This window comes from Lethenteron reissneri, chromosome 57 (genome assembly GCF_015708825.2).
Source record: "Lethenteron reissneri isolate LAM-NWPU_2019-01 chromosome 57, ASM1570882v1, whole genome shotgun sequence".
Taxonomy (NCBI): domain Eukaryota; kingdom Metazoa; phylum Chordata; class Hyperoartia; order Petromyzontiformes; family Petromyzontidae; genus Lethenteron; species Lethenteron reissneri.
Genome location: NC_083835.1, coordinates 9,355,067 through 9,381,590, shown reverse-complemented (window position 1 = coordinate 9,381,590; position 26,524 = coordinate 9,355,067). Strand labels below are relative to the sequence as shown.

Sequence of the window (26,524 nt, the reverse complement as noted above, 5' to 3'; positions counted from 1 at the left end):
ACGCAGCAACATGAGCAACAACGTGACAACAACATAACAGCATCATAACAATAAGAAAAACGTAACATAACAGCAACATGACAATATAAACAACAACAACACCAACATGAACATCAACATAACAACAACATAATAAGAATAACTTAACAACATAACGTAATAGCAACATGAACACCAACACAACATGAAAACAACATGACAATAACAACTTAATCAACAATCACTGTGGGTGCGGTGGTTGTGGTTGTAGGGAGCGTCGCCACCGCTCAAGTCGGCGGAGTGGAGACCGCGAATCCTCCAGGAGACGACGCAGGTGGAGACGGACACGGAGACATTGAGAGAGAGGGACGTGGAGTCACGGGGAGAGAGGGACACGGGGACACGGGAAGAGAGGGACACGGAGACACGGGGAGAGAGGGACACGGAGACACGGGGAGAGAGGGACACGGGAGAGAGGGACATGGGGAGAGAGGGACATGGAGACACGGGGAGAGAGGGACACGGGGAGAGAGGGACACGCGGAGACAGGGATATGGTGACACGGGGAGAGAGGGATATGGAGACACGAGGAGAGAGGGACACGGGGACATGGGGAGAGTGGGACACGGGGGCATGGGGAGAGAGAGACACAGGGAGAGAGAGACACGCGAGAGAGGGACACGGGGACTTGGGGAGAGAGGGACACGGGGAGAGAGGGACATGGAGACACGGGGAGAGAGGGACATGGGAAGAGAGGGACACGGAGACATAGGGAGAGAAGGACACGGGGAGAGATAGACATGCGAGAGAGGGACACGGGGACTTGGCTACGTGAACTTGCGAGGAGACGGGAAGTTACCACTCGTTGGTCTCTCTCTGACATCTCACCCCTTCCCACGTGCAACCCCTAGCGGGTCGCGGGGTCGCGAGAGCCGTCGCCACGACGACCCCTCCCCCCGCCGCCCCTCCCCTCGCCCCCACGCCGTGCGGGGCCGGGGGGAGGGGGCCGACCCCCCCTCCCCCTCCCCAGGCCCGACTGCCACGCTGCCCCCGCGGCACGAGGACTTCAACCCGGAGCGCCCCGTGTGGGTGCGCTGCTCCACCAGCGAGAGCTACTTCTCCCTGGACCCCCTCGACCAAGTGGTGGGCCACCCGCAGAGCACCTACACACCCTGCGGTGTCCACTACGCTATGCACTACACTACGCTATACACTACGCTATACATTACACTATACACTACACTATACACTACACTATACACTACACTATACACTACACTATACAGTACACTATACATTACACTATACACTACACTATACACTACACTATACACTACATTATACAGTACACTACACTATACACTATACACTACACTACACTATACACTACACTATACACTACACTATACACTACACTACGCTATACACTACACTATACACTACACTATACACTACACTATACACTACACTATACACTATACACTACACTATACACTACACTATACTACACTATACACTACACTACACTATACACTACACTATACACTACACTATACACTACACTACACTATACACTACACTACGCTATATGCTACACACTACACTATACACTATACTATACACTACACTATACACTACACTATACACTACACTATATACTACACTATACACTACACTACGCTATACACTACACTATACACTACACTACGCTATACACTACCACTACGCTACACTATGCACTACACTACGCTATGCACTACACTACGCTATACACTACACTACGCTATACACTACACTACACACTACACTATGCTATACACTACACTATGCTATACACTACACTACGCTATACACTACACTTTACACTACACTATGCTATATGCTACACTACGCTATACACTACACTGCACACTACACTATGCTATATGCTACACTACGCTATACACTACACTGCACACTACACTATGCTATATGCTACACTACGCTATACACTACAACAGGGGTGGGGAACGTCCGTCCCGCGGGCCATATAAGGCCCACAAAACCATTTGGTGTGGCCCTGCCAAGGCAACCGCAGGCGGGACTCGAAATTCACTAAATCTAGGAGCAAACCTGGAAAAGCAGTTGTGAGTAGCAACATCATCAATACCAGCTAACATCATCACACGCCTCGCCAAAGAGAAGCAGTTCCAGCCATCACATTAGGGTGAGTTAATTAAATGTTTGACCAAATATAATGGGCTAATTTTTAAGTTGATAATTTTGTATGGCCCGCGAATGATGTTATAAATATCCAAATCGCCCTTGGCAGACTTAAGGTTCCCCACCCCTGCACTACACAGTACACTATACACTACACTATACACTACATACTACACAGTACGCTATACGCTATACACTACGCTATACACTACACACTACAACCTACGATGTACACTATACACTACACTACGCTATACACTACATACTACGCTATACACTACACACTACGCTATATACTACACTATATATATTCTATACCACACTGTACTATAAACTTTACACTTCGCTATAGATGCTACATCGCACTAGGCACTGTCCATACTCCACTCTACACCACACTCTTTACACTAAATACTGCACACTGGTGAGCAGCGTGAGTGTGTCGGCTGCGTGGTGAGCATGTGGTGAGCGTGGTGAGTGTGTGGTGAGTGTGTGGTGAGTGTGTGGTGAGCACGTGGTGAGCACGTGGTGAGCGTGTGGTGAGCGTGTGGTGAGCGTGTGGTGAGCGTGTGGTGAGCGTGGTGAGCGTGGTGAGTGTGTGGTGAGTGTGTGGTGAGTGTGTGGTGAGTGTGTGGTGAGCGTGTGGTGAGCACGTAGTGAACGTGGTGAGCGTGTGGTGAGCACGTGGTGAGCGTGGTGAGCGTGTGGTGAGCGTGTGGTGAGCACGTGGTGAGCGTGGTGAGCGTGTGGTGAGCACGTGGTGAGCACGTGGTGAGCACGTGGTGAGCGTGGTGAGCGTGTGGTGAGCACGTGGTGAGCGTGGTGAGCGTGTGGTGAGCACGTGGTGAGCACGTGGTGAGCGTGGTGCGTGTGTGGTGAGCAGGGTGAGAGCACCGCAGTGGGCACGTCTCTGCTCACGAGCCTCTGCGAGGAGTTTGAGCAGCGCCTGGGGAGGAGGAGGAGGGACGCCCGGGCGTCGCGCCCCCACTGGGAGCCGCCCCCCAGCCAGGGTGAGCGCGCTTACCGCTCCTCACCGCCCCTCACCGCTCCTCACCACGACTCACCACATTCCCCATTACTCCCCGTGCTCACCACTCTGTCTCCCCGTGTCCCTGTGTCTCCCCTTCTCCCGTGTCTCCCTACATCTCCCCGTGTATCCCCGCATAACCATGTCTCCCCTTGTCTCTGTGTTCTCCCTTGTCTCCCCTCGCCTCCCCGTGTCCTCCCCGCATCCCCGTGTCTCGGCTTGTTCCCGTGTCTCACTGTATCTCCCCCCGTGTCTCTCCCCGTGTCTCTCCCCGTGTCTCTCCCCGTGTCTCTCCCCGCGTCTCTCCCCGTGTCTCTCCCCGTGTCTCTCCCCGCGTCTCTCCCCGTGTCTCCCCGCGTCTCTCCCCGTGTCTCTCCCCGCGTCTCTCCCCGTGTCTCTCCCCGTGTCTCTCCTCGCGTCTCTCCCCGTGTCTCTCCCCGTGTCTCTCCCCGCGTCTCTCCCCGTGTCTCCCCGCGTCTCTCCCCGTGTCTCTCCCCGCGTCTCTCCCCGTGTCTCCGCTTGTTCCCGTGTCTCACTGTATCTCCCGCCGTATCTCTGCCCACGTCCCCCCGCGCCCCCCCCCATGTCCCTTGACTCCCCTCGTCTCCCCGTGTCCCCCCTCATCCCCCTCCCCGTGTCCTCCCTCATCCCTCATCTCCCCGTATCCCCCCCCCCCGCGTCTCCCCCCGTGTCTCGCAGGCCACTCGTGCGGCGTCTCGGACAGCAGCAGCAGCTCGGACTCGGACTCGGAGTCGGAGTCGGAGTGCGGGAGTGAGGGGGAGGGGGGAGGGGCCGCGGGGGGCGGTCTGGGTGCGGTGGACGTGGTGGAGGAGATCAGGCGCAGGAAGAGTCACCCAGACAGACTCCACCCGGAGCTGTGGTTCAATGATCTAGGGCAGGTACGATACGGGGCAGGTACGACAAAGACAAAGATCCCCAGTATAGCCTTAACAGACTATTGGGGCAAGTGCTGTTAGCGAGTAGCACCAATGAAGGCTGGCACGGCACACGAGGGGGTGGGTTCCCAGTTCCCACGCTGTGCTGATTATCACAGCACCAGGTACTCATTTAGGGCTCGGTTAACCTAGGGGAGGCCCAGGACTGGTTCAAATATTCGCCACAGTTTTTGGTCACGAGTGGAAATCGAACGCGGGTTGGAAATTTCTTAGCGCAGTTGCGCTAACCTATACACACTACTATGACCTGGTTACCTGGTTAATGCGGCTGTGATTGTGGTGAATGTGGTTGTGTAGATTAATTACAGGCCGCTGTGTGTGTAGTTGTTGTAGTGGTTGTGGTTGGTTTAGTTGTGGTTGTGTTGTGCTGGTGGTGTAGATGAACGACGAACCGCTGTGTGGTGAGTGTGTAGTTGTTGTGGTTGTTGTAGTTGTGGTTGGTTTAGTTGTTGTGTTGTGGTGGCGGTGTAGATGAACGACGGGCCGCTGTGTGGTGAGTGTGTAGTTGTTGTGGTTGTTGTAGTTGTGGTTGTTGTGGTTGTTGTGTTGTGGTGGTGTAGATGAACGACGGGCCGCTGTGTAAGTGCAGCGCGCGAGCCAGGAGCACGGGGATCAGACACGCCATCTACCCTGGCGAGGAGGTGAGGGGTCGCCGCACCAACGCTGCACCAACGCTGCACCAACGCCGCACCAACGCCGCACCAACGCCGCACCAGCGCCCCACCATTGCTGCACTAACGTCTTACAAATGCCGCAACAACGCCGGAGCAACGCCGCAGCTACACCGCACCAATGCCGCACCAACACCGCACCAATACTACACCAACACCACACCAACACCGCACCAATACCGCACCAATACCGCACCAACACCGTACCAATACTACACCAATACCGCACCAACACCGTAACCACGCGGCAGAAACACTGTACCAATGTCGCAGCTCCACCACTCCACCGCAGCACCAACAAAGCACCAACGCCACACCAGTGCCGCACCCACACAACACCCACACAACACCCACACAACACCCACACCACATGGTTACTGTGGCAGTTGTGGTTGACTGGATGGTCGTGGTTGCCGTGGTTGCGAGCAGCCGATTGAAGCGTGCCGCCCGACGGGGAACAACGCTGGGCGCCTGTTCCACTACCGCGTCACCGTCTCCCCGGCAACCAACTTCCTGGTACGTGCTTGTGTGTGTGTGTGTGCGCGCGTGTGCACGTGTGAGAGTGAGTGAGTGTGAGAGCGTGTGTGTATGAGTGAGTATGGATGTGTGTGGAAATGTGCGTAAGTCTGAGTATGAGTGCGTGTTCGTGTGTGTGCATCTGTGCGTGCGTGTGCGTTAGTGGGGAGTGGTAGTGTACCGGTTACCGCTACGCCGCGCTACTAACGGCCAACACCAGTGACAGTTATCTGAACTGATCCTGGGCCTCCCCTAGGTCGTCTCAGCCTCAATATGAGTAGTTGGTGTGATGTATAAACATCGCCACTGGGGAGAGAAAGGCGGCCGGGCGTGGTGCTGGCCACCCACCCCGTCGTGCGCCGTGCCGGCCCGCCCGGGCGCTACTCGGCTCGCGGCACTTGCCCCAACGGCCTTGTGTGCTGCGTTTGTGTGCTGCGTTTGTGTGCTGCGTTTGTGTGCTGCGTTTGTGTGCTGCGTTTGTGTGCTGCGTTTGTGTGCAGCGTTTGTGTGCTGCGTTTGTGTGCTGCGTTTGTGTGCAGACGGACCGCCCCACGGTGATTGACTTTGACGACCACGAGTACATCTTCGAAGGCTTCTCCCTCCTGTCGCACTCGCCCCTCAAGGACGTGCGTACACCGCTCACCGCTGGCGCTCATCCGCACGCACGAGCACTCGCTCACCGCCGCTCACCCTCGTTCGTTTGTCCACGCTCGCCCTCGCTCGCTCACCCTCACGCCCTCGCTCGCCCCCGCTCACCATCGCTCGTCCACGCTCGCCATCGCTCACCTTTTGCCATCCCCGCTCACCACCGCTCACCCCTGCTCGCTCACCCTGCACTGTATGGTGGATGTAGGTGACACTGTGTAAAGTCGTCCGCTTCAACATCGATTACAGCATCATCTTCTTGGAGGAGACGCTGCCACAGGTACTGCTCCGCTTTGCCCGCTCACTCGCTCGCCCACCGCCTTACTGACTCACTCGCCCACACGCTCGATCACCACGTTACTAACTCACCCACTCGCTCGATCGCTCGCAACCATGTGAACTCACTCGCTCAGTTGCCCACTACCCACTCGCCCGCTCACCACCTTACAAATTCACTCACCCACTCGCCCACCACCTTACTGACTCACTCGCCAATACGTCCACGCGCTCGCTCACCACATTACTAACTCACCCACTCGCTCGCTCACCACCATGCGAACTCACTCGCTCACTTTCTTACTCACCATGTTACTAACTCGCACACTCACCTGCTCACCGCCTTACTAACTCACTCCCCCACTCACTCACGCACCACCATGTCAACTCACTCGCTCAGTTGCCCACTACCCACTCGCCCACTCACCACCTTACTGACTTACTCGCACACTCACCTGCTCACCGCCTTACTAACTCACTCCCCCACTCGCTCACTCACCACCACGCTATCTCACTCGCTCAGTTGCCCACTACCCACTCGCCCACCCACCACCTTACTGACTCACTCACCCACCCGTCCACGCGCTCGCTCACCACCTTACGAACTCACTCGCCCACGCGCTCACCACCTTACTAGCTCACTCGCTCACTAACTCTCCAGCTCACATGTTCGCTAGTTTACTCACTTGCTCACTAGATTGACAACTGCCCTGCTCAAAAGATTACTCGCTAATTATCAACCCACTAGCTCACTTACTAACAAGTATGCTCACTCGTTTACTGACTCGCTCGCTCATTTACTAGTTTACTCTTCTCTTTCTCTAGCTCACCAGCTTACACACTCACTAGCTCGCTCACTAACCAGTATACTCACAAGCTTACTGGTTTTCTCACTCGTTCTCTTGCTCACCTGCTTACTAGATTAACAGCTCACTCGCTCACTCACTAACCAGTCTACTTACTAACCTGCCTGCTTAACAGTCGACTATTCCTCTCGTTAACTAGCTTACTAACTCGCTAGCTCACTAGCTTGCCATATCACTCACTAGCTTACTAGCTCGCTCGCTCATTCACTAATGCACACATTTACCAGCTCGGATGCTTGGGTGCTTGTATGTTTGTGGTGGTTAATGTAGTTGTGGTTGTTGTGATAAATGTGGTGGCTGTTGTGGTTGCTGTGGCTATTGTGGTTGTGGTTATTGCTGTGGTTGTTGTGAGGAATGTGGTGGTTGTGAATGTTGTGAGGAATGTAGTTGTTGTGGATGTTGTGATGATTGTGGTTATGGTTATTGTGGTGGTTGTTGTGATTAATGTGGTGGTTGTGGTTAGTATGGTTGTGGTTGTAGTGGTTTATGTGGTTGTGGTTATTGTGTTTGTTGGTGTGATTAATGTGGCTGTAGTTAATGTGGTTATGGTGTTTATCGTCGTGGTTGGTGGTTCATGTGGTGGTTGTTTCTTAATGTGGTTGTGGGTGTTTCCACGAATGTGGTTGTTGTGGTTAATCTGGCTGGCTATTGTGATTAATGTGGTTGCTGTGGTGGTGGTTGTGGTTGTTGTGGTGGTTGTTGGTTAATCTGGTAGCTGTTGTGGTTGCTGGGGTTATGGTGGTTGTGGTTATGGTGGTTATGGTTGTTGTGGTGGTTGTGGTTGTTGTTGGTTAATTTGCTTAATTTGGTTGTTGTGGATGTTGTTGTGGTTGTTGCTGCAGTGGTTGTGATTAATCTTGGTTTGTGGTTAATGTGGTTGCTGTGGTGGTTAATCTGGCTGTTGTGGTGGTGGTTGTGGTGGTTGTGGTGGTTGCTGTGGTGGTTAATCTGGCTGTTGTGGTGGTGGTTGTTGTGGTTGTTGTGGTTGTTGTGGTTGCTGTGGTGGTTAATCTGGCTGTTGTGGTGGTGGTTGTGGTGGTTGTTGTGATTGTTGTGGTTGTTGTGGTTGTTGTGGTTGTTGTGGTTGTGGTGGTTGTTGTGGTTGTTGTGGTTGTTGTGGTGGTGGTTGTGGTTGTGGTGGTGGTTGTGGTGGTGGTTGTGGTTGTTGTGGTGGTTGTGGTTGTGGTGGTTGTTGTGGTTGTTGTGGTGGTTGTGGTGGTGGTTGTGGTGGTTGTGATTGTTGTGGTTGTTGTGGTTGTGGTGGTTGTTAAGATTGTTGTTGTGATTGTTGTGATTGTTGTGGTTGTTGTGGTTGTGGTGGTTGTTGTGGTTGTGGTGGTTGTTGTGGTTGTGATTGTTGTGGTTGTTGTGGTGGTTGTGGTTAGAACTTCACGGTGCGGGGTCTGGAGCTGCTGTCGTCGTTCATTTTCTGGGACCTGTTGGAGCTCCACGACTGGGACCTCTCTGGTGAGGTTCGCCTTGTTGTTGTGGTTGTTGTTGTTGTTGTTGAGTGGTTGGGTGTGGTGGTTTAGTTGTTGACGGTGGTGGTTGTTGTTGTCAGGACCCCAGTTCCCCGATGGCCGCTCCTCGTGCCCGCGGTTCCACTTCTTCCCAAGATTCGTGCGCTCGCTGCCCGGTAACCACCACCACCACAACCACCACCACCGCAAACACAATCACCACAACCACCACCACAAACACAACCACCACAAATACAACCACCACCACAAACACAATCACCACCACAAACACAACCACCACCACAAACACAACCACCACCACGAACACAACCACTACCACGAACACAACCACCACCACAAACACAACCATCACCACAAACACAACCACCACCACTAACACAACCACCACCACAAACACAACCACCACCACAAACACAACCATCACCACAAACACAACCACCACCACGAACACAACCACCACCACAAACACAACCATCACCACAAACACAACCACCACCACAAACACAACCACCACCACAAACACAACCACCACCACAAACACAACCACCACCACAAACACAACCACCACCACAAACACAACCACCACCACAAACACAACCACCACCACAAACACAACCACCACCACAAACACAACCACCTCAAAAACAACAACCACCACAAACACAACCACCACCACAAACACAACCACCACCACAAACACAACCACCACCACAAACACAACCACCACCACAAAGACAACCACCACCACAAACACAACCACCACCACAAACACAACCACCTCAAAAACAACAACCACCACAAACACAACCATCACCACCACCACAAACACAACCACCACCACAAAGACAACTATCCCTGCCCCCAACCCCAAGCCTGCCTCCGCCCCACCCCCACCCCCACCCCGCAGCCTGTTGACGCTACTCTGGGGGGGGTGGGGGGGGGGCACCTGTGGCCTGTGGGTCTGTCTGCGGCAGACAACGGCAAGGAGGTGCTGTCGCTGCACCAGGTGCTGCTCTTCCTGCTACGCAGCGCCACTCCCCTCGTGTCGGACCCCCAGGAGGCCGAACTGCGCTCGTGGACCGACGCGCGCTGGCAGCGCTTCGCCGAGGAGTGCAAGGGCATGATCGTTACCAACCCCGTCACGGTGAGAGCACCGGCGGCGTCGCCGCGGTGACCTCGTCGCGGTGAGAGCGCCGGCGACATTGCGGTGACGTCAACGCGGTGACGTCGTCACGGTGACGTCGTCGCGGTCACGTAGTTGTGGTGACGTAGTTGTGGTGACGTAGTTGTGGTGACGTCGCCGCGGTGACGCGATGACGTCGTCACGGTCACGTAGTTGTGGTGACGTAGTCGTGGTGACGTCTTTGTGGTGACGTCTTTGTGGTGACGTCGTCGTGGTGACGTAGTCGTGGTGACGTAGTCGTGGTGACGTAGTTGTGGTGACGTAGTCGTGGTGACGTCTTTGTGGTGACGTCGTCGTGGTGACGTAGTCGTGGTGACGTAGTCGTGGTGACGTAGTTGTGGTGACGTAGTCGTGGTGACGTCTTTGTGGTGACGTCGTCGTGGTGACGTAGTCGTGGTGACGTAGTCGTGGTGACGTAGTTGTGGTGACGTAGTCGTGGTGACGTCTTTGTGGTGACGTCGTCGTGGTGACGTAGTCGTGGTGACGTAGTCGTGGTGACGTAGTGGTGACGTAGTCGTGGTGACGTAGTCGTGGTGACGTAGTCGTGGTGACGTCTTTGTGGTGACGTAGTAATAGTCGTAGTAGTGACGACGTATACTCTGCGGTTGTCCCGTAGCAATACCGTGCACGCATCGTGTGTGTGTGCGTGCGTGTGTGCGCGTGTGCGTGTGTGCGTGCGTGCGTGCGTGTGTGCGTGCGATGTGGGTATGCTCTAGTAATACTACACAATGCGATATCCTATCGTAATACTGCAAGAATGTGATATGCTGTGGTAATACTATACAGTGTGGTATACTGTAATATCACTAGACAAAGTGGTATACTGTGTTGCTAGTTGAAAATGTAAGAAAAAATGCATTTGTGCAATTAAAAAAAAGAATGCAAAGGGAAAACATTAGACTTAGAAGAAAATTAGTTCCCTAATTAGCCAGAAACATGTATGTGAAACAACGCATACTGCGGCAACTTATAGCGGGGGATACATGTACTCGTCTCCCCATGTCCCCCCGTGTTTCCCGGTGTGTCCCCTTCTCTCCCCATGTCTCTCGTGTCTCCCCATGTCCCGTCATGTCCCCATGTCCCCATCTTTCCCCCGTGTCTCCCCATGTCGCCCCATGTCTCCTTCTCTCCCCCTGTCCCTACGTCTCCCCCTGTGTCCCCATGTCCCCCTGTGTCCCCATGTCTCTCGTTTCTCCTCATGTCCCCATGTCTCTCGTGTCTCACCATGTCTCCCCATGTCCCCGTGTCTCTCGTTTCTCCTCATGTCCCCGTGTCTCTCCATGTCCCCATATCTCCCCGTGTTTCCCCATGTGCCCCTCCCCCTGTCCCCACGTCTCCCCATGTCTCTCGTGTCTCACCATGTCTCCCCATGTCCCCGTGTCTCCCCGTGTCTCCCCGTGTCTCCCCATGTCTCCCCATGCCCCCGTGTCTCCATCTCCCAGTGTCTCTCCCCATCGTGCCCGTGTGTCCGTCTCACATCACCGTGGTTACACAATACAGTGCTATATAATACTCTACGGTGTGATATCCTCGGCACTACAATACAGCACTCTCTACATTGTCCCTGTGCCTCCGTTAGAAACCCACCTCGGTGAGAATCGATCAGTTGGACCGCGACCCCTCGCAGGGGCCCCAGGGGTCGCAGGACGACTCCAGTCCCATCATCGTGCACTTCGGCATCCGCCCAGCGCAGCTGAGCTACGCGGGGGACCCGCAGTGAGTACCGCTCACCACCCACTCGCCACACGCTCACCACTCACTCACTCGCCACCCACTCACCACCCGCTCACTCACCACCCACTCACCACCCGCTCACTCACCACCCGCTCACTCACCACCCGCAGTGAGTACCCACTCACCACCCACTCACCACGCGCTCACCACTCACTCACTCACTCACCACCCACTCGCCACACGCTCACCACTCACTCACTCGCCACTCGCTCACCACTTACCACCCACTCACCACCCACTCGCCACCCACTCACCACCCACTCACTCACCACCCGCAGTGAGTACTGCTCACCACCCACTCACCACACGCTCACCACTCACTCGCCACTCGCTCACCACTTACCACCCACTTACCACCCACTCGCCACACGCTCACTCACCACCCGCAGTGAGTACCCGCTCACCACCCACTCACCACACGCTCACCACTCACTCGCTTGCCACTCACTCGCTCGCCACTCACTCACTCGCCACCTACTCACCACCCGCTCACTCACCACCCACTCACCACCCGCTCACTCACCACCCGCTCACTCACCACCCGCAGTGAGTACCCACTCACCACCCACTCACCACGCGCTCACCACTCACTCACTCACTCACCACCCACTCGCCACACGCTCACCACTCACTCACTCGCCACTCGCTCACCACTTACCACCCACTCACCACCCACTCGCCACCCACTCACCACCCACTCACTCACCACCCGCAGTGAGTACTGCTCACCACCCACTCACCACACGCTCACCACTCACTCGCCACTCGCTCACCACTTACCACCCATTTACCACCCACTCGCCACACGCTCACTCACCACCCGCAGTGAGTACCCGCTCACCACCCACTCACCACACGCTCACCACTCACTCGCTTGCCACTCACTCGCTCGCCACTCACTCACTCGCCACCCACTCATCACCCGCTCACCACCCACTCACCACCCGCTCACCACTCACTCACTCACTCACCACCCACTCACCACTCACTCGCTCACCACTCACTCACCACCCACTCACCACCCGCTCACCACTCACTCGCTCGCCACCCACTCGCCACTCGCTCACTCACTACCCGCTCACTCACTCGCCACCCACTCGCTCACCACCCGCTCACCACTCACTCACCACCCGCTCACCACTCACTCGCTCGCCACCCATTCACCACCCGCTCACCACTCACCCACTCACTCACTCGCCACCCACTCGCCACTCGCTCACCACCCACTCACCACTCAATCACTCGCCACCCACTCACCACCCGCTCACCACTCACTCACCCGCCACCCACTCGCCAGTCGCTCACCACTCGCTCACCACCCGCTCACCACTCACTCACTCGCCACCCACTGACCACCTGCTCACCACTCACTCGCCACCCACTCGCCACTCGCTCACCACTCGCTCAGAACTTATCCGCAATGCTCACCACCCACTCGCTCACCACCCGCTCACCACTCACTCACTCACCACCCGCTCACCACTCACTCGCTCGCCACCCACTCGCCACTCGCTCAGAACTTATCCGCAATGCTCACCACTTATCAACAATACTCACCAATACTTCTCTCCCTTCTCACCCTTTGTGACTCCTTGCTCCTACTGCTATCTCCCTTCTGCTCCCCGTGTCTCCCCTCGTCTCTCGCGTCTCCCCGCGTGTCCCCTCGTCTCCCCGTGTCATCGCCAGGTACCAGAAGCTGTGGAGGAGTTATCTGAAGTTGAGACATTTGCTGGCAAACAGCCCCAAAGGGAAAGCCTCCTACAAGCAGAGGCTCATGCAGAGAGAGGTGAGTGTGTGTGTGGCACAGCGGTAAGCGCACCCCCCCCCCCCTACGAACCCGGCGACCCGAGTACGATTGCCGCTTGCGACCAATAACCGCGGCGACTATCTGAACCGCGTCCCGCGCCTCCTCCCCTAGGTCGACTCGGCCTTAAACGAGTACCCGTCGCGGCGTGTAGTCAACATCCCCGCCGGGGGAGATGAAGGCGGCCACCCACCGTCTCGTGCGCCCTGCTGGCTTTCGTGCGCGCAACTCACTGTGTATATATATATAAATAAACCGGCACTTGCCCCAACAGTCTGCTAAAGGCTATGTGGGGGATCTTTGTCTCTGTGTAGGAGGCCCTGCAGAGGATCAGGCAGAAGAACTCGATGCGACGTGAGGTCACCGTGGAGCTCAGCAGCCGCGGCTTCTACCGGACGGGGCTGCGGTCGGACGTCTGTCAGGTGACCACAACATCGCCTGTCCCGACCCTGACCTCACCTGCCCTGACCCTGACCTCACCTGACCCCACCTTGACCTCAGCTGTCACAATGCTGACCTCACCTGAGCCTGACCCTGACCTCACCTGCCCTGACCCTCACACCGGCAATGACTTAATGTGATCCTCATTTCAACGTGTGCAGCGGTTTGTGCGTGGCGCTACGAACCGGCGACACGAGTTCGATTCCCGCTCACGGAGATTATCTGAACCTGTGCCCAGGCCTCCTCCCCTAGGTCGACTCGGCCTCAAATGAGTACCTGGTGCAGTGTGTAAACATTGCCACTAGGGAGACAAAGGCGGCCGGGCGTTGTGCTGGCCACCCACCCCCTTGTGTGCTGTGCCGGCCTTCACTAAACAGCACTTGCCCCAACGGTCTGTTTTGTCTATCCGGGTGATCTTTATCTTTGGTGATTGTAGTGGTTGTTGTTGTGGTTGTTGTTGCAGCACGCGATGATGCTGCCTGTGCTTACTCACCACATCCGCTACCACCAGTGCCTACAGCACTTGGAGACTCTGCTGGGGTACCGGTTCAACAACCGCGAGCTCCTACAGGTACAACCACCACCACAACAACCACCACCACAACCACCATACCCTCAACTACAACCACCATCGCAACAACCATCATAACCACAACTAAAACCACCACATTTCGATTTAAAGCTTTCGTGACTGCAGGGATTCATCTTCTTGGTTCTTTCGGTAAAGTCACGTAGAAGGGAAGTAATAAAATAATAAAAATAAAACATAATAAAATAATTCTCACAACGTTTCGGCCACAACGCAAGCAGCCGTCTTCAGGTGACAGACTCTGTCTACTTGACAGACCTGTTCTCCACCTGAAGACGGCTGCTTGCGTTGTGGCCGAAACGTCGTGAGAATTATTTTATTATGTTTAATTTTTATTATTTTATTACTTCCCTTCTACGTGACTTTACCGAAAGAACCAAGAAGATAAAACCACCACAATTCCAACGACCATAACCACCATAACCACTGCTACAACCACCACAACTACCACCACTACCACCACAACCACCACCACAGCCACCATCATAATCACCATAACTTCAAATACAACCACCACAATGGCTATCATAGCCACCGTCACCACTGCAACCACCACCATGACTACCACCACAATGATAACCCCCTTAGCCACAACTACAACCACCACAACCACCACAATTGCCACCATAACCACCAATACACCAATACCCGCCATTCGCCGCTAAGTGACGGTGACGTCACCACGGTGCCTGTGCCAGGCCAGGTGCACTTCGAGGCTATCACGTGAAGTGTCGAAGGCCCGCTGCTGATGAAGGTCACGGGAATAGACCCAGGTGCCACGGGTTGACTGGCTGAGACGACTGGCAGATGTACCACCTGTGCCCCACACTGTGCCAACTCGCTGTGCTTTAGCCGCCCAGCTCTCTTCTCGTTGTTGTGAGCGTCGCTTCTCTGTCCTGTTGCTGGAGGGCGACTGCCTCCAACGGCCCATTGGTGTCCTTCACGAGCCTCCTCCTTAGAGGCTGATCTTAACATCACTGGTACCAGTCATCAGCGAGTCCACTCATAACCACCACCGCCACTGAAAACCGCCACCATTACTCGCACCGCAACTGCAACCAGAGTCAATCGCAACCTGATAACTGTGGTGATGTCACCCGCTGACCCGTCGATGACCCCAGCTGGCGATGAATCACCCGAGCCACCACCTTCAACTACAACCACCACCACGACTACCACCACAACCACCACCACGACCACCACCACAACCACCACCACAACTACCACCACGACCACCACCACGACTACCACCACGACTACCACCACAACCACCACCACCACGACTACCACCACGACCACCACGACCACCACCACGACCACCACCACGACCACCACCACGACCACCACCACGACCACCACCACGACCACCACCACGACTACCACCACGACCACCACCACAACCACCACCACAACCACCACCACGACCACCACCACGACTACCACCACGACCACCACCACGACCACCACCACAACCACCACCAAAACCACCACCACGACTACCACCACGACTACCACCACGACCACCACCACGACCACCACCACAACTACCACCACAACCACCACCATGACTACCACCACGACCACCACCACAACCACCACCACAACTACCACCACAACCACCACGACCACCACCACGACTACCACCACGACCACCACCACAACCACCACCAAAACCACCACCACGACTATCACCACGACTACCACCACGACTACCACCACGACCACCACCACGACCACCACCACAACTACCACCACAACCACCACCATGACTACCACCACGACCACCACCACAACCACCACCACAACTACCACCACAACCACCACAATTGCAACCTGACCTCCCCGATGACCCCAGCTGGCGATGACCCACCCGAGCCACCACCTGAACTTCGGGATGAACCCGGACCACGCGAGGAACGCGCTCTCCAACTGCGGCGTGCGCCAGCCGACCTACGGGGACCGGCGTGCCCAGCACCTGCACCAGAGGAAGAAGGGTACCGGCAATGGCGTCGCACCACACACGACATCGTACCGGAGCGGCGTCACGCCGCACACGACATGACATCACACCCCGTGGTGTCGTATCGCGAGTGGAGACGGTGTCGTACCACACATGGCGCCGTGCCGCGTGAGGCATCGTCATACCACGCCTGTTGACGGCGTAGTGCCACGCGCAGCATCGGCACCACCACGTGCACTTTGTACCACATGTGGCATCTTAGCACACCCAGTGTCAAACCACGTACGACGTCGCACCACGTACGCGTACCACACACGGTCACATAGCACACGCGGCGTCCCGCCACGCGCGGTGTCAGCATCGTACCCCGACTGATCCCTCTCACGCACTGAGCACTGCTGCCCTCCCTACTGATATCACCCCCCACTGATCCCCCCCCCCCCCCACTGATCCCCCCTTGCACTCCCACAGGAATCAACACCCTGATTAACATCATGTCTCGCCTGGGCCACCAGGAACCCACTCCTTCACGGTGAGATGCGAGGGAGAGATGCGGGGGTGGGGGAGACGCGGGGGGAGGAGACACGGGGGGAGACGCGGGGGGAGGAGACACGGGGGGAGACACGGGGGGGAGACGCGGGGGGAGGAGACACGGGGGGAGACGCGGGGGGGGGGAGACGCGGACAGACACGGGGGGAGACGCGTGGGGGGAGACGCTGAGGGGGTGGGGAGACACGGGGGGGAGACGCGTTGGGGGAGACGCTGAGGGGGTGGGGAGACATGGGGGGGAGACGCGTGGGGGGAGACGCTGAGGGGGTGGGTAAACGGGGAGAGACACGGGGGGAGACGCGTTGGGGGAGACGCTGAGGGGGTGGGGAGACACGGGGGGGAGACGCGTGGGGGGAGACGCTGAGGGGGTGGGGAGACGCGGAGAGACACGGGGGGAGATGCTGAGGGGGTGGGGAGACGCGGAGAGACACGGGGGGAGACACGCGAGGGGAGATGCTGAGGGGCTGGGGAGATGCGGAGAGAAACGGGGGATATGGGGCCATATGGATGCATGAGGACACGGAGACAGGGACACAGAGATGGGGACTTGGCGACACTGGGACTTCGAGACACGGCGACAGATTTGTTGTGGCTGAGTGGTTGTGGTTGTGATTGAGTAGTTTTTTGTGGTAGGGGTGGTTGTGGTTGTAATTGAGTGGTTGTAGTTGTGGTTGTAGTTGTGGTTGATTTGTGGCTGAGTTGTGGTTGTTGTTGCTGCAGGATTTCTCACAATGAACGACTCGAATTTCTGGGCGACGCTGTCGTAGAATTCCTCTCCAGGTGAGAACAACCACACACACAACCACACTCAACCACACACAACCACTCACAAACCACATTGGGGCTTCGCAAGCCTCTCTTCAACATGCCTGTCAAGGCGATGTTGAATAATCCTTACCAGGACCTTTCCCGGCACACTGAGAGGTGAGATGCCCCTGTAGTTGTTACAGTCTGTGTGGTCCCCCCTCTTAACGAGGGGGACCACCAGGGCATCCTTCCAATCCTGCAGAATCCATCCTGTGGTCCAGACAATTGTGATGATGTCATGTAGGGCAGTCTGCACACAGATGCCACCCTTCCTCAGCATTTCGCTTGGGAGATCGTCTGTGCCCGGCGCGTTTTCTGGTCTCAGACTCCGGATCGCCCCTCGCCCGTCCTCCACAGATGGCACCCCAGCCAGCCATTCAGAAGAGGTGGCTACTTCTGCCAATATTTGAGGCACTGCAGCCCTAACAGCCACTCATGAATAGCCACTCACAACCACTCGCACCCACTTATAACCACTCACACAGCCGCACTCAGTCACCATTGGTGTTGCGGTTGTTGTTGTTGTTGTGGTTGCAGCGTTCACCTCTACTTCCTCTTCCCGAGTCTGGAGGAGGGCGGCCTAGCGACGTACCGGACGGCCATCGTCCAGAACCAGCACCTGGCCATCCTCGCCAAGGTTCTGCCACAACCACGCCACAACCACGCCACAAGCACGCAACAACCAACCCACAACCATGCCACAACCATGCCACAACCACGCCAAAAACCATGCCACAACCATGCCACAACCATGCCACAACCATGCCACAACCACGCCACAACCACGCCAAAAACCACACGACAACAACACCACAACCAACCCACAACAACACCACAACCAACCCACAACCATGCCACAACAACACTACAACAACACCACAACAACACCACAACCACGCCACAACAACACCACAACCAACCCACAACCATGCCACAACAACACCACAACCAACCCACAACAACACCACAACCACGCCACAACAACACCACAACCAACCCACAACCATGCCACAACAACACTACAACAACACCACAACAACATCACAACCACGCCACAACAACACCACAACCACGCGTACAGCATCACGAAATCCTCGTCAAGGTTACGTCACAACCACTCCACAACCACGCCACAACCACTCCACAACCACGCCACAACCACGCCACAACCACGCCACAACCACGCCACAACCGTGCTGTAGTCACACTGTTGTGACGCCGTTGTGACGCTGTTGCTAGAAGCTACAGCTGGACGCGTTCATGCTGTACGCCCACGGCCCTGACCTCTGCCGGGAGTCCGATCTGCGCCACGCTATGGCCAACTGCTTCGAGGCTCTCATAGGTACCCAGAGGGAGGACACCGTCTCTGTGGGGTCGCTGTTTCTGTGGGGTTGCTGTGTCTGTGGGGTTGCTGTGTCTGTGGGGTTGCTGTGTCTGGGGACGCTGTCTCTGTGGGGGGGAACGCTGTCTCTGTGGGGGGGGGGGGTCTCTGTGGGGGACGCTGTCTCTGGGGACGCTGTCTCTGTGGGGACGCTGTTTCTGTGGGGGACGCTGTCTCTGTGGGGGTCGCTGTCTCTGTAGGGGATGCTGTCTCTGTGGGGGACGCTGTCTCTGTGGGGGGCGCTGTCTCTGTGGGGGTCGCTGTCTCTGAGGGGGTCGCTGTCTCTGTGGGGGTCGCTGTCTCTGTAGGGGATGCTGTCTCTGTGGGGGACGCTGTCTCTGTGGGGGTCGCTGTCTCTGTAGGGGTCGCTGTCTCTGTGGGGACGCTGTCTCTGAGGGGGACGCTGTCTCTGTGGGGGTCGCTGTCTCTGTGGGGGACGCTGTCTCTGTGGGGGTCGCTGTCTCTGTGGGGACGCTGTCTCTGTGGGGGACGCTGTCTCTGTGGGGGTCGCTGTCTCTGAGGGGGACGCTGTCTCTGTGGGGGTCGCTGTCTCTGAGGGGGACGCTGTCTCTGTGGGGGTCGCTGTCTCTGTGGGGGTCGCTGTCTCTGTGGGGGACGCTGTCTCTGTGGGGTCACTGTCTCTGTGGGGGACGCTGTCTCTGAGGGGGACGCTGTGTCTGTGGGGGACGCTGTCTCTGTGGGGGACGCTGTCTCTGTGGGGGTCGCTGTCTCTGAGGGGGACGCTGTCTCTGTGGGGGACGCTGTCTCTGTGGGGACGCTGTCTGTGGGGGACGCTGTCTCTGTGGGGGACGCTGTCTCTGTGGGGGACGCTGTCTCTGTGGGGACGCTGTCTCTGTGGGGGACGCTGTCTCTGTGGGGGACGCTGTCTCTGTGGGGGACGCTGTCTCTGTGGGGGTCGCTATCTCTGTGGGGGTCGCTATCTCTGTGGGGGTCGCTGTGTCTGTGGGGACTCTGTCTCTGTGGGGGTCGCTATCTCTGTGGGGGTCGCTGTCTCTGTGGGGGTCGCTGTCCCTTGAGACGCTGTGGGTTGTGTATGTTGTGTGTGCACTAAGTATTTGCTATGTGTGTGTATATGCTATGTGTGTGTCTGCTATGTGTGTGTATGCTATATATATGTGATATGTGCTATGTATGCCTTGTGTGTGTATGCTATATATATGTGATATGTGCTATGTATGCCTTGTGTGTGTATGCTGTAGGTGCGCTCTATGATGAGGGAGGTATGGACGTTGCTCGCCAGCTGTTCGGGCGGCTGTTGTTTGACGAAGAGGTGAGACCACAACTACTAACAGCACAGTAACACAACAACCACAACTACTAACAGCACAGTAACACAACAACCACAACTACTAACAGCACAGTAACACAACAACCACAACTACTAACAGCACAGTAACACAACAACCACAACTACTAACACCACAGTAACACAACAACCACAACTACTAACACCACAGTAACACAACAACCACAACTACTAACAGCCACAGTAACACAACAACCACAACTACTAACAGCACAGTAACACAACAACCACAACTACTAACAGCACAGTAACACAACAACCACAACTACTAACACCACAGTAACACAACAACCACAACTACTAACACCACAGTAACACAACAACCACAACTACTAACACCACAGTAACACAACAACAACCACAACAACACAATAACTCAACAACCACAACAACTAACAACACAGTAACACAACAACCACAACAACTACTAACAGCACAGTAACACAACAACAGCCACAACTACTAACAGCACAGTAACACAACAAACACAACTACTAACATCACAGTAACACAACAACAGCCACAACTACTAACAGCACAGTAACACAACAACCACAACTACTAACACCACAGTAACACAACAACAACCACAACAACTAACAACACAGTAACACAACAACCACAACTACTAACAGCACAGTAACACAACAACAACCACAACAACTAACAGCACAGTAACACAACAACCACAACTACTAACAGCACAGTAACACAACAACAACCACAACTACTAACAGCACAGTAACACAACAACAGCCACAACTACTAACAGCACAGTAACACAACAAACACAACTACTAACAGCACAGTAACACAACAACCACAACTACTAACACCACAGTAACACAACAACAACCACAACAACTAACAACACAGTAACACAACAATCACAACTACTAACAGCACAGTAACACAACAACAACCACAACAACTAACAGCACAGTAACACAACAACCACAACTACTAACAGCACAGTAACACAACAACAACCACAACTACTAACAGCACAGTAACACAACAACCACAACTACTAACAGCACAGTAACACAACAACCACAACTACTAACAGCAGAGTAACACAACAACCACAGCTACTAACAGCAGAGTAACACAACAACCACAACTACTAACAGCACAATAACTCAACAACCACAACTACTAACAACACAGTAACACAACAACCACCACAACTAACAGCACAGTAACACAACAACCACAACTACTTAACAGCACAGTAACACAACAACCACAACTACTAACAGCACAGTAACACAACAACCACAACAACTACTAACAGCAGAGTAACACAACAACCACAACTACTAACAGCAGAGTAACACAACAACCACAACTACTAACAGCAGAGTAACACAACAACCACAACTACTAACAGCAGAGTAACACAACAACCACAACTACTAACAGCACAGTAACACAACAACCACAACTACTAACACCACAGTAACACAACAACCACAACTACTAACACCACAGTAACACAACAACCACAACTACTAACAGCACAGTAACACAACAACCACAACAACTAACAGCACAGTAACACAACAACCACAACTACTAACAGCACAGTAACACAACAACCACAACAACTACTAACAGCACAGTAACACAACAACCACAACTACTAACACCACAGTAACACAACAACTACAACTACTAACACCACAGTAACACAACAACCACAACTACTAACAGGACAGTAACACAACAACCACAACTACTAACAGCACAGCAACACAACAACCACAACTACTAACAGCACAGTAACACAACAACCACAACTACTAACAGGACAGTAACACAACAACCACAACTACTAACAGCACAGTAACACAACAACCACAACAACTAACAGCACAGTAACACAACAACCACAACAACTACTAACAACACAGCAACACAACAACCACAACTACTAACACCACAGTAACACAACAACCACAACTACTAACAGCACAGTAACACAACAACCACAACTACTAACACCACAGTAACACAACAACCACAACTACTAACAGCACAGTAACACAACAACCACAACAACTAACAGCACAGTAACACAACAACCACAACTACTAACAGCACAGTAACACAACAACCACAACAACTACTAACAGCACAGTAACACAACAACCACAACTACTAACACCACAGTAACACAACAACTACAACTACTAACACCACAGTAACACAACAACCACAACTACTAACAGGACAGTAACACAACAACCACAACTACTAACAGCACAGTAACACAACAACCACAACTACTAACAGCACAGTACACAACAACCACAACTACTAACAGGACAGTAACACAACAACCACAACTACTAACAGCACAGTAACACAACAACCACAACAACTAACAGCACAGTAACACAAGAACCACAACAACTACTAACAACACAGTAACACAACAACCACAACTACTAACACCACAGTAACACAACAACCACAACTACTAACAGCACAGTAACACAACAACCACAACTACTAACACCACAGTAACACAACAACCACAACTACTAACACCACAGTAACACAACAACCACAACAACTAACAACACAGTAACACAACAACCACAACTACTAACACCACAGTAACACAACAACCACAACTACTAACAGCACAGTAACACAACAACCACAACTACTAACAGCACAGTAACACAACAACCACAACTACTAACAGGACAGTAACACAACAACCACAACTACTAACAGCACAGTAACACAACAACCACAACAACTAACAGCACAGTAACACAAGAACCACAACAACTACTAACAACACAGTAACACAACAACCACAACTACTAACACCACAGTAACACAACAACCACAACTACTAACAGCACAGTAACACAACAACCACAACTACTAACACCACAGTAACACAACAACCACAACTACTAACACCACAGTAACACAACAACCACAACAACTAACAACACAGTAACACAACAACCACAACTACTAACACCACAGTAACACAACAACCACAACTACTAACAGCACAGTAACACAAAAACCACAACTACTAACACCACAGTAACACAACAACCACAACTACTAACAGCACAGTAACACAACAACCACAACTACTAACAGCACAGTAACACAACAACCACAACTACTAACACCACAGTAACACAACAACCACAACTACTAACAGCACAGTAACACAACAACCACAACTACTAACACCACAGTAGCACAACAACCACAACTACTAACAGCACAGTAACACAACAACCACAACTACTAACACCACAGTAACACAACAACCACAACTACTAACACCACAGTAACACAACAACCACAACAACTAACAACACAGTAACACAACAACCACAACTACTAACACCACAGTAACACAACAACAACCACAACAACTAACAACACAGTAACACAACAACAACCACAACAACTAACAACACAGTAACACAACAACCACAACTACTAACACCATAGTAACACAACAACAACCACAACAACTAACAACACAGTAACACAACAACCACAACTACTAACACCACAGTAACACAACAACAACGATAACAACTAACAGCACAGTAACACAACAACAGCCACAACTACTAACAGCACAGTAACACAACAAACACAACTACTAACAGCACAGTAACACAACAACCACAACTACTAACACCACAGTAACACAACAACCACAACTACTAACAGCACAGTAACACAACAACCACAACTACTAACAGGACAGTAACACAACAACCACAACTACTAACACCATAGTAACACAACAACAACCACAACAACTAACAACACAGTAACACAACAACCACAACTACTAACACCACAGTAACACAACAACAACGATAACAACTAACAGCACAGTAACACAACAACAGCCACAACTACTAACAGCACAGTAACACAACAAACACAACTACTAACAGCACAGTAACACAACAACCACAACTACTAACACCACAGTAACACAACAACCACAACTACTAACAGCACAGTAACACAACAACCACAACTACTAACACCACAGTAACACAACAACCACAACTACTAACAGCACAGTAACACAACAACCACAACAACTAACAGCACAGTAACACAACAACCACAACTACTAACAGCACAGTAACACAACAACCACAACAACTACTAACAGCACAGTAACACAACAACCACAACTACTAACACCACAGTAACACAACAACTACAACTACTAACACCACAGTAACACAACAACCACAACTACTAACAGGACAGTAACACAACAACCACAACTACTAACAGCACAGTAACACAACAACCACAACTACTAACAGCACAGTAACACAACAACCACAACTACTAACAGGACAGTAACACAACAACCACAACTACTAACAGCACAGTAACACAACAACCACAACAACTAACAGCACAGTAACACAAGAACCACAACAACTACTAACAACACAGTAACACAACAACCACAACTACTAACACCACAGTAACACAACAACCACAACTACTAACAGCACAGTAACACAACAACCACAACTACTAACACCACAGTAACACAACAACCACAACTACTAACACCACAGTAACACAACAACCACAACAACTAACAACACAGTAACACAACAACCACAACTACTAACACCACAGTAACACAACAACCACAACTACTAACAGCACAGTAACACAACAACCACAACTACTAACAGCACAGTAACACAACAACCACAACTACTAACAGGACAGTAACACAACAACCACAACTACTAACAGCACAGTAACACAACAACCACAACAACTAACAGCACAGTAACACAAGAACCACAACAACTACTAACAACACAGTAACACAACAACCACAACTACTAACACCACAGTAACACAACAACCACAACTACTAACAGCACAGTAACACAACAACCACAACTACTAACACCACAGTAACACAACAACCACAACTACTAACACCACAGTAACACAACAACCACAACAACTAACACACAGTAACACAACAACCACAACTACTAACACCACAGTAACACACAACCACAACTACTAACAGCACAGTAACACAACAACCACAACTACTAACACCACAGTAACACAACAACCACAACTACTACAGCACAGTAACACAACAACCACAACTACTAACAGCACAGTAACACAACAAACCACAACTACTAACACCACAGTAACACAACAACCACAACTACTAACAGCACAGTAACACAACAACCACAACTACTAACACCCAGTAGCACAACAACCACAACTACTAACAGCACAGTAACACAACAACCACAACTACTAACAGCACAGTAACACAACAACCACAACTACTAACACCACAGTAACACAACACCACAACTACTAACACCACAGTAACACAACAACCACAACAACTAACAACACAGTAACACAACAACCACAACTACTAACACCACAGTAACACAACAACAACCACAACAACTAACAACACAGTAACACAACAACAACCACAACAACTAACAACACAGTAACACAACAACCACAACTACTAACACCATAGTAACACAACAACAACCACAACAACTAACAACACAGTAACACAACAACCACAACTACTAACACCACAGTAACACAACAACAACGATAACAACTAACAGCACAGTAACACAACAACAGCCACAACTACTAACAGCACAGTAACACAACAAACACAACTACTAACAGCACAGTAACACAACAACCACAACTACTAACACCACAGTAACACAACAACAACCACAACAACTAACAACACAGTAACACAACAACCACAACTACTAACAGCACAGTAACACAACAACAACCACAACAACTAACAGCACAGTAACACAACAACCACAACTACTAACAGCACAGTAACACAACAACAACCACAACTACTAACAGCACAGTAACACAACAACCACAACTACTAACAGCACAGTAACACAACAACCACAACTACTAACAGCAGAGTAACACAACAACCACAGCTACTAACAGCAGAGTAACACAACAACCACAACTACTAACAGCACAATAACTCAACAACCACAACTACTAACAACACAGTAACACAACAACCACCACAACTAAC

General features: G+C 52.6%; 1 protein-coding gene across 3 annotated transcripts in view; it reads left to right on the top strand.

Annotated features, from left to right (window-relative positions):
• The window catches only part of DROSHA (drosha ribonuclease III), a 52,074-nt gene that overhangs the window by 5,837 nt on the left and 19,713 nt on the right, over nucleotides 1-26,524 (top strand). For all 3 annotated transcript variants that reach the window (XR_009756934.1, XM_061574996.1, XM_061574995.1), the window contains exons 3-23: nucleotides 251-313; nucleotides 891-1,122; nucleotides 3,065-3,191; nucleotides 3,908-4,107; nucleotides 4,725-4,805; nucleotides 5,265-5,351; nucleotides 5,891-5,977; nucleotides 6,205-6,276; nucleotides 8,524-8,605; nucleotides 8,700-8,774; nucleotides 9,594-9,763; nucleotides 11,382-11,518; nucleotides 13,223-13,322; nucleotides 13,655-13,762; nucleotides 14,245-14,352; nucleotides 16,226-16,364; nucleotides 16,802-16,862; nucleotides 17,600-17,659; nucleotides 18,224-18,323; nucleotides 18,926-19,028; nucleotides 20,288-20,358. Coding sequence is in view for 2 of the 3 variants with exons in the window: in XM_061574996.1 (XP_061430980.1) it covers nucleotides 251-313; nucleotides 891-1,122; nucleotides 3,065-3,191; nucleotides 3,908-4,107; nucleotides 4,725-4,805; nucleotides 5,265-5,351; nucleotides 5,891-5,977; nucleotides 6,205-6,276; nucleotides 8,524-8,605; nucleotides 8,700-8,774; nucleotides 9,594-9,763; nucleotides 11,382-11,518; nucleotides 13,223-13,322; nucleotides 13,655-13,762; nucleotides 14,245-14,352; nucleotides 16,226-16,364; nucleotides 16,802-16,862; nucleotides 17,600-17,659; nucleotides 18,224-18,323; nucleotides 18,926-19,028; nucleotides 20,288-20,358 (2,263 nt within the window). In the remaining variant the exon portion in view is untranslated. The remainder of the gene's footprint in view (nucleotides 1-250; nucleotides 314-890; nucleotides 1,123-3,064; nucleotides 3,192-3,907; nucleotides 4,108-4,724; nucleotides 4,806-5,264; nucleotides 5,352-5,890; nucleotides 5,978-6,204; nucleotides 6,277-8,523; nucleotides 8,606-8,699; nucleotides 8,775-9,593; nucleotides 9,764-11,381; nucleotides 11,519-13,222; nucleotides 13,323-13,654; nucleotides 13,763-14,244; nucleotides 14,353-16,225; nucleotides 16,365-16,801; nucleotides 16,863-17,599; nucleotides 17,660-18,223; nucleotides 18,324-18,925; nucleotides 19,029-20,287; nucleotides 20,359-26,524) is intronic.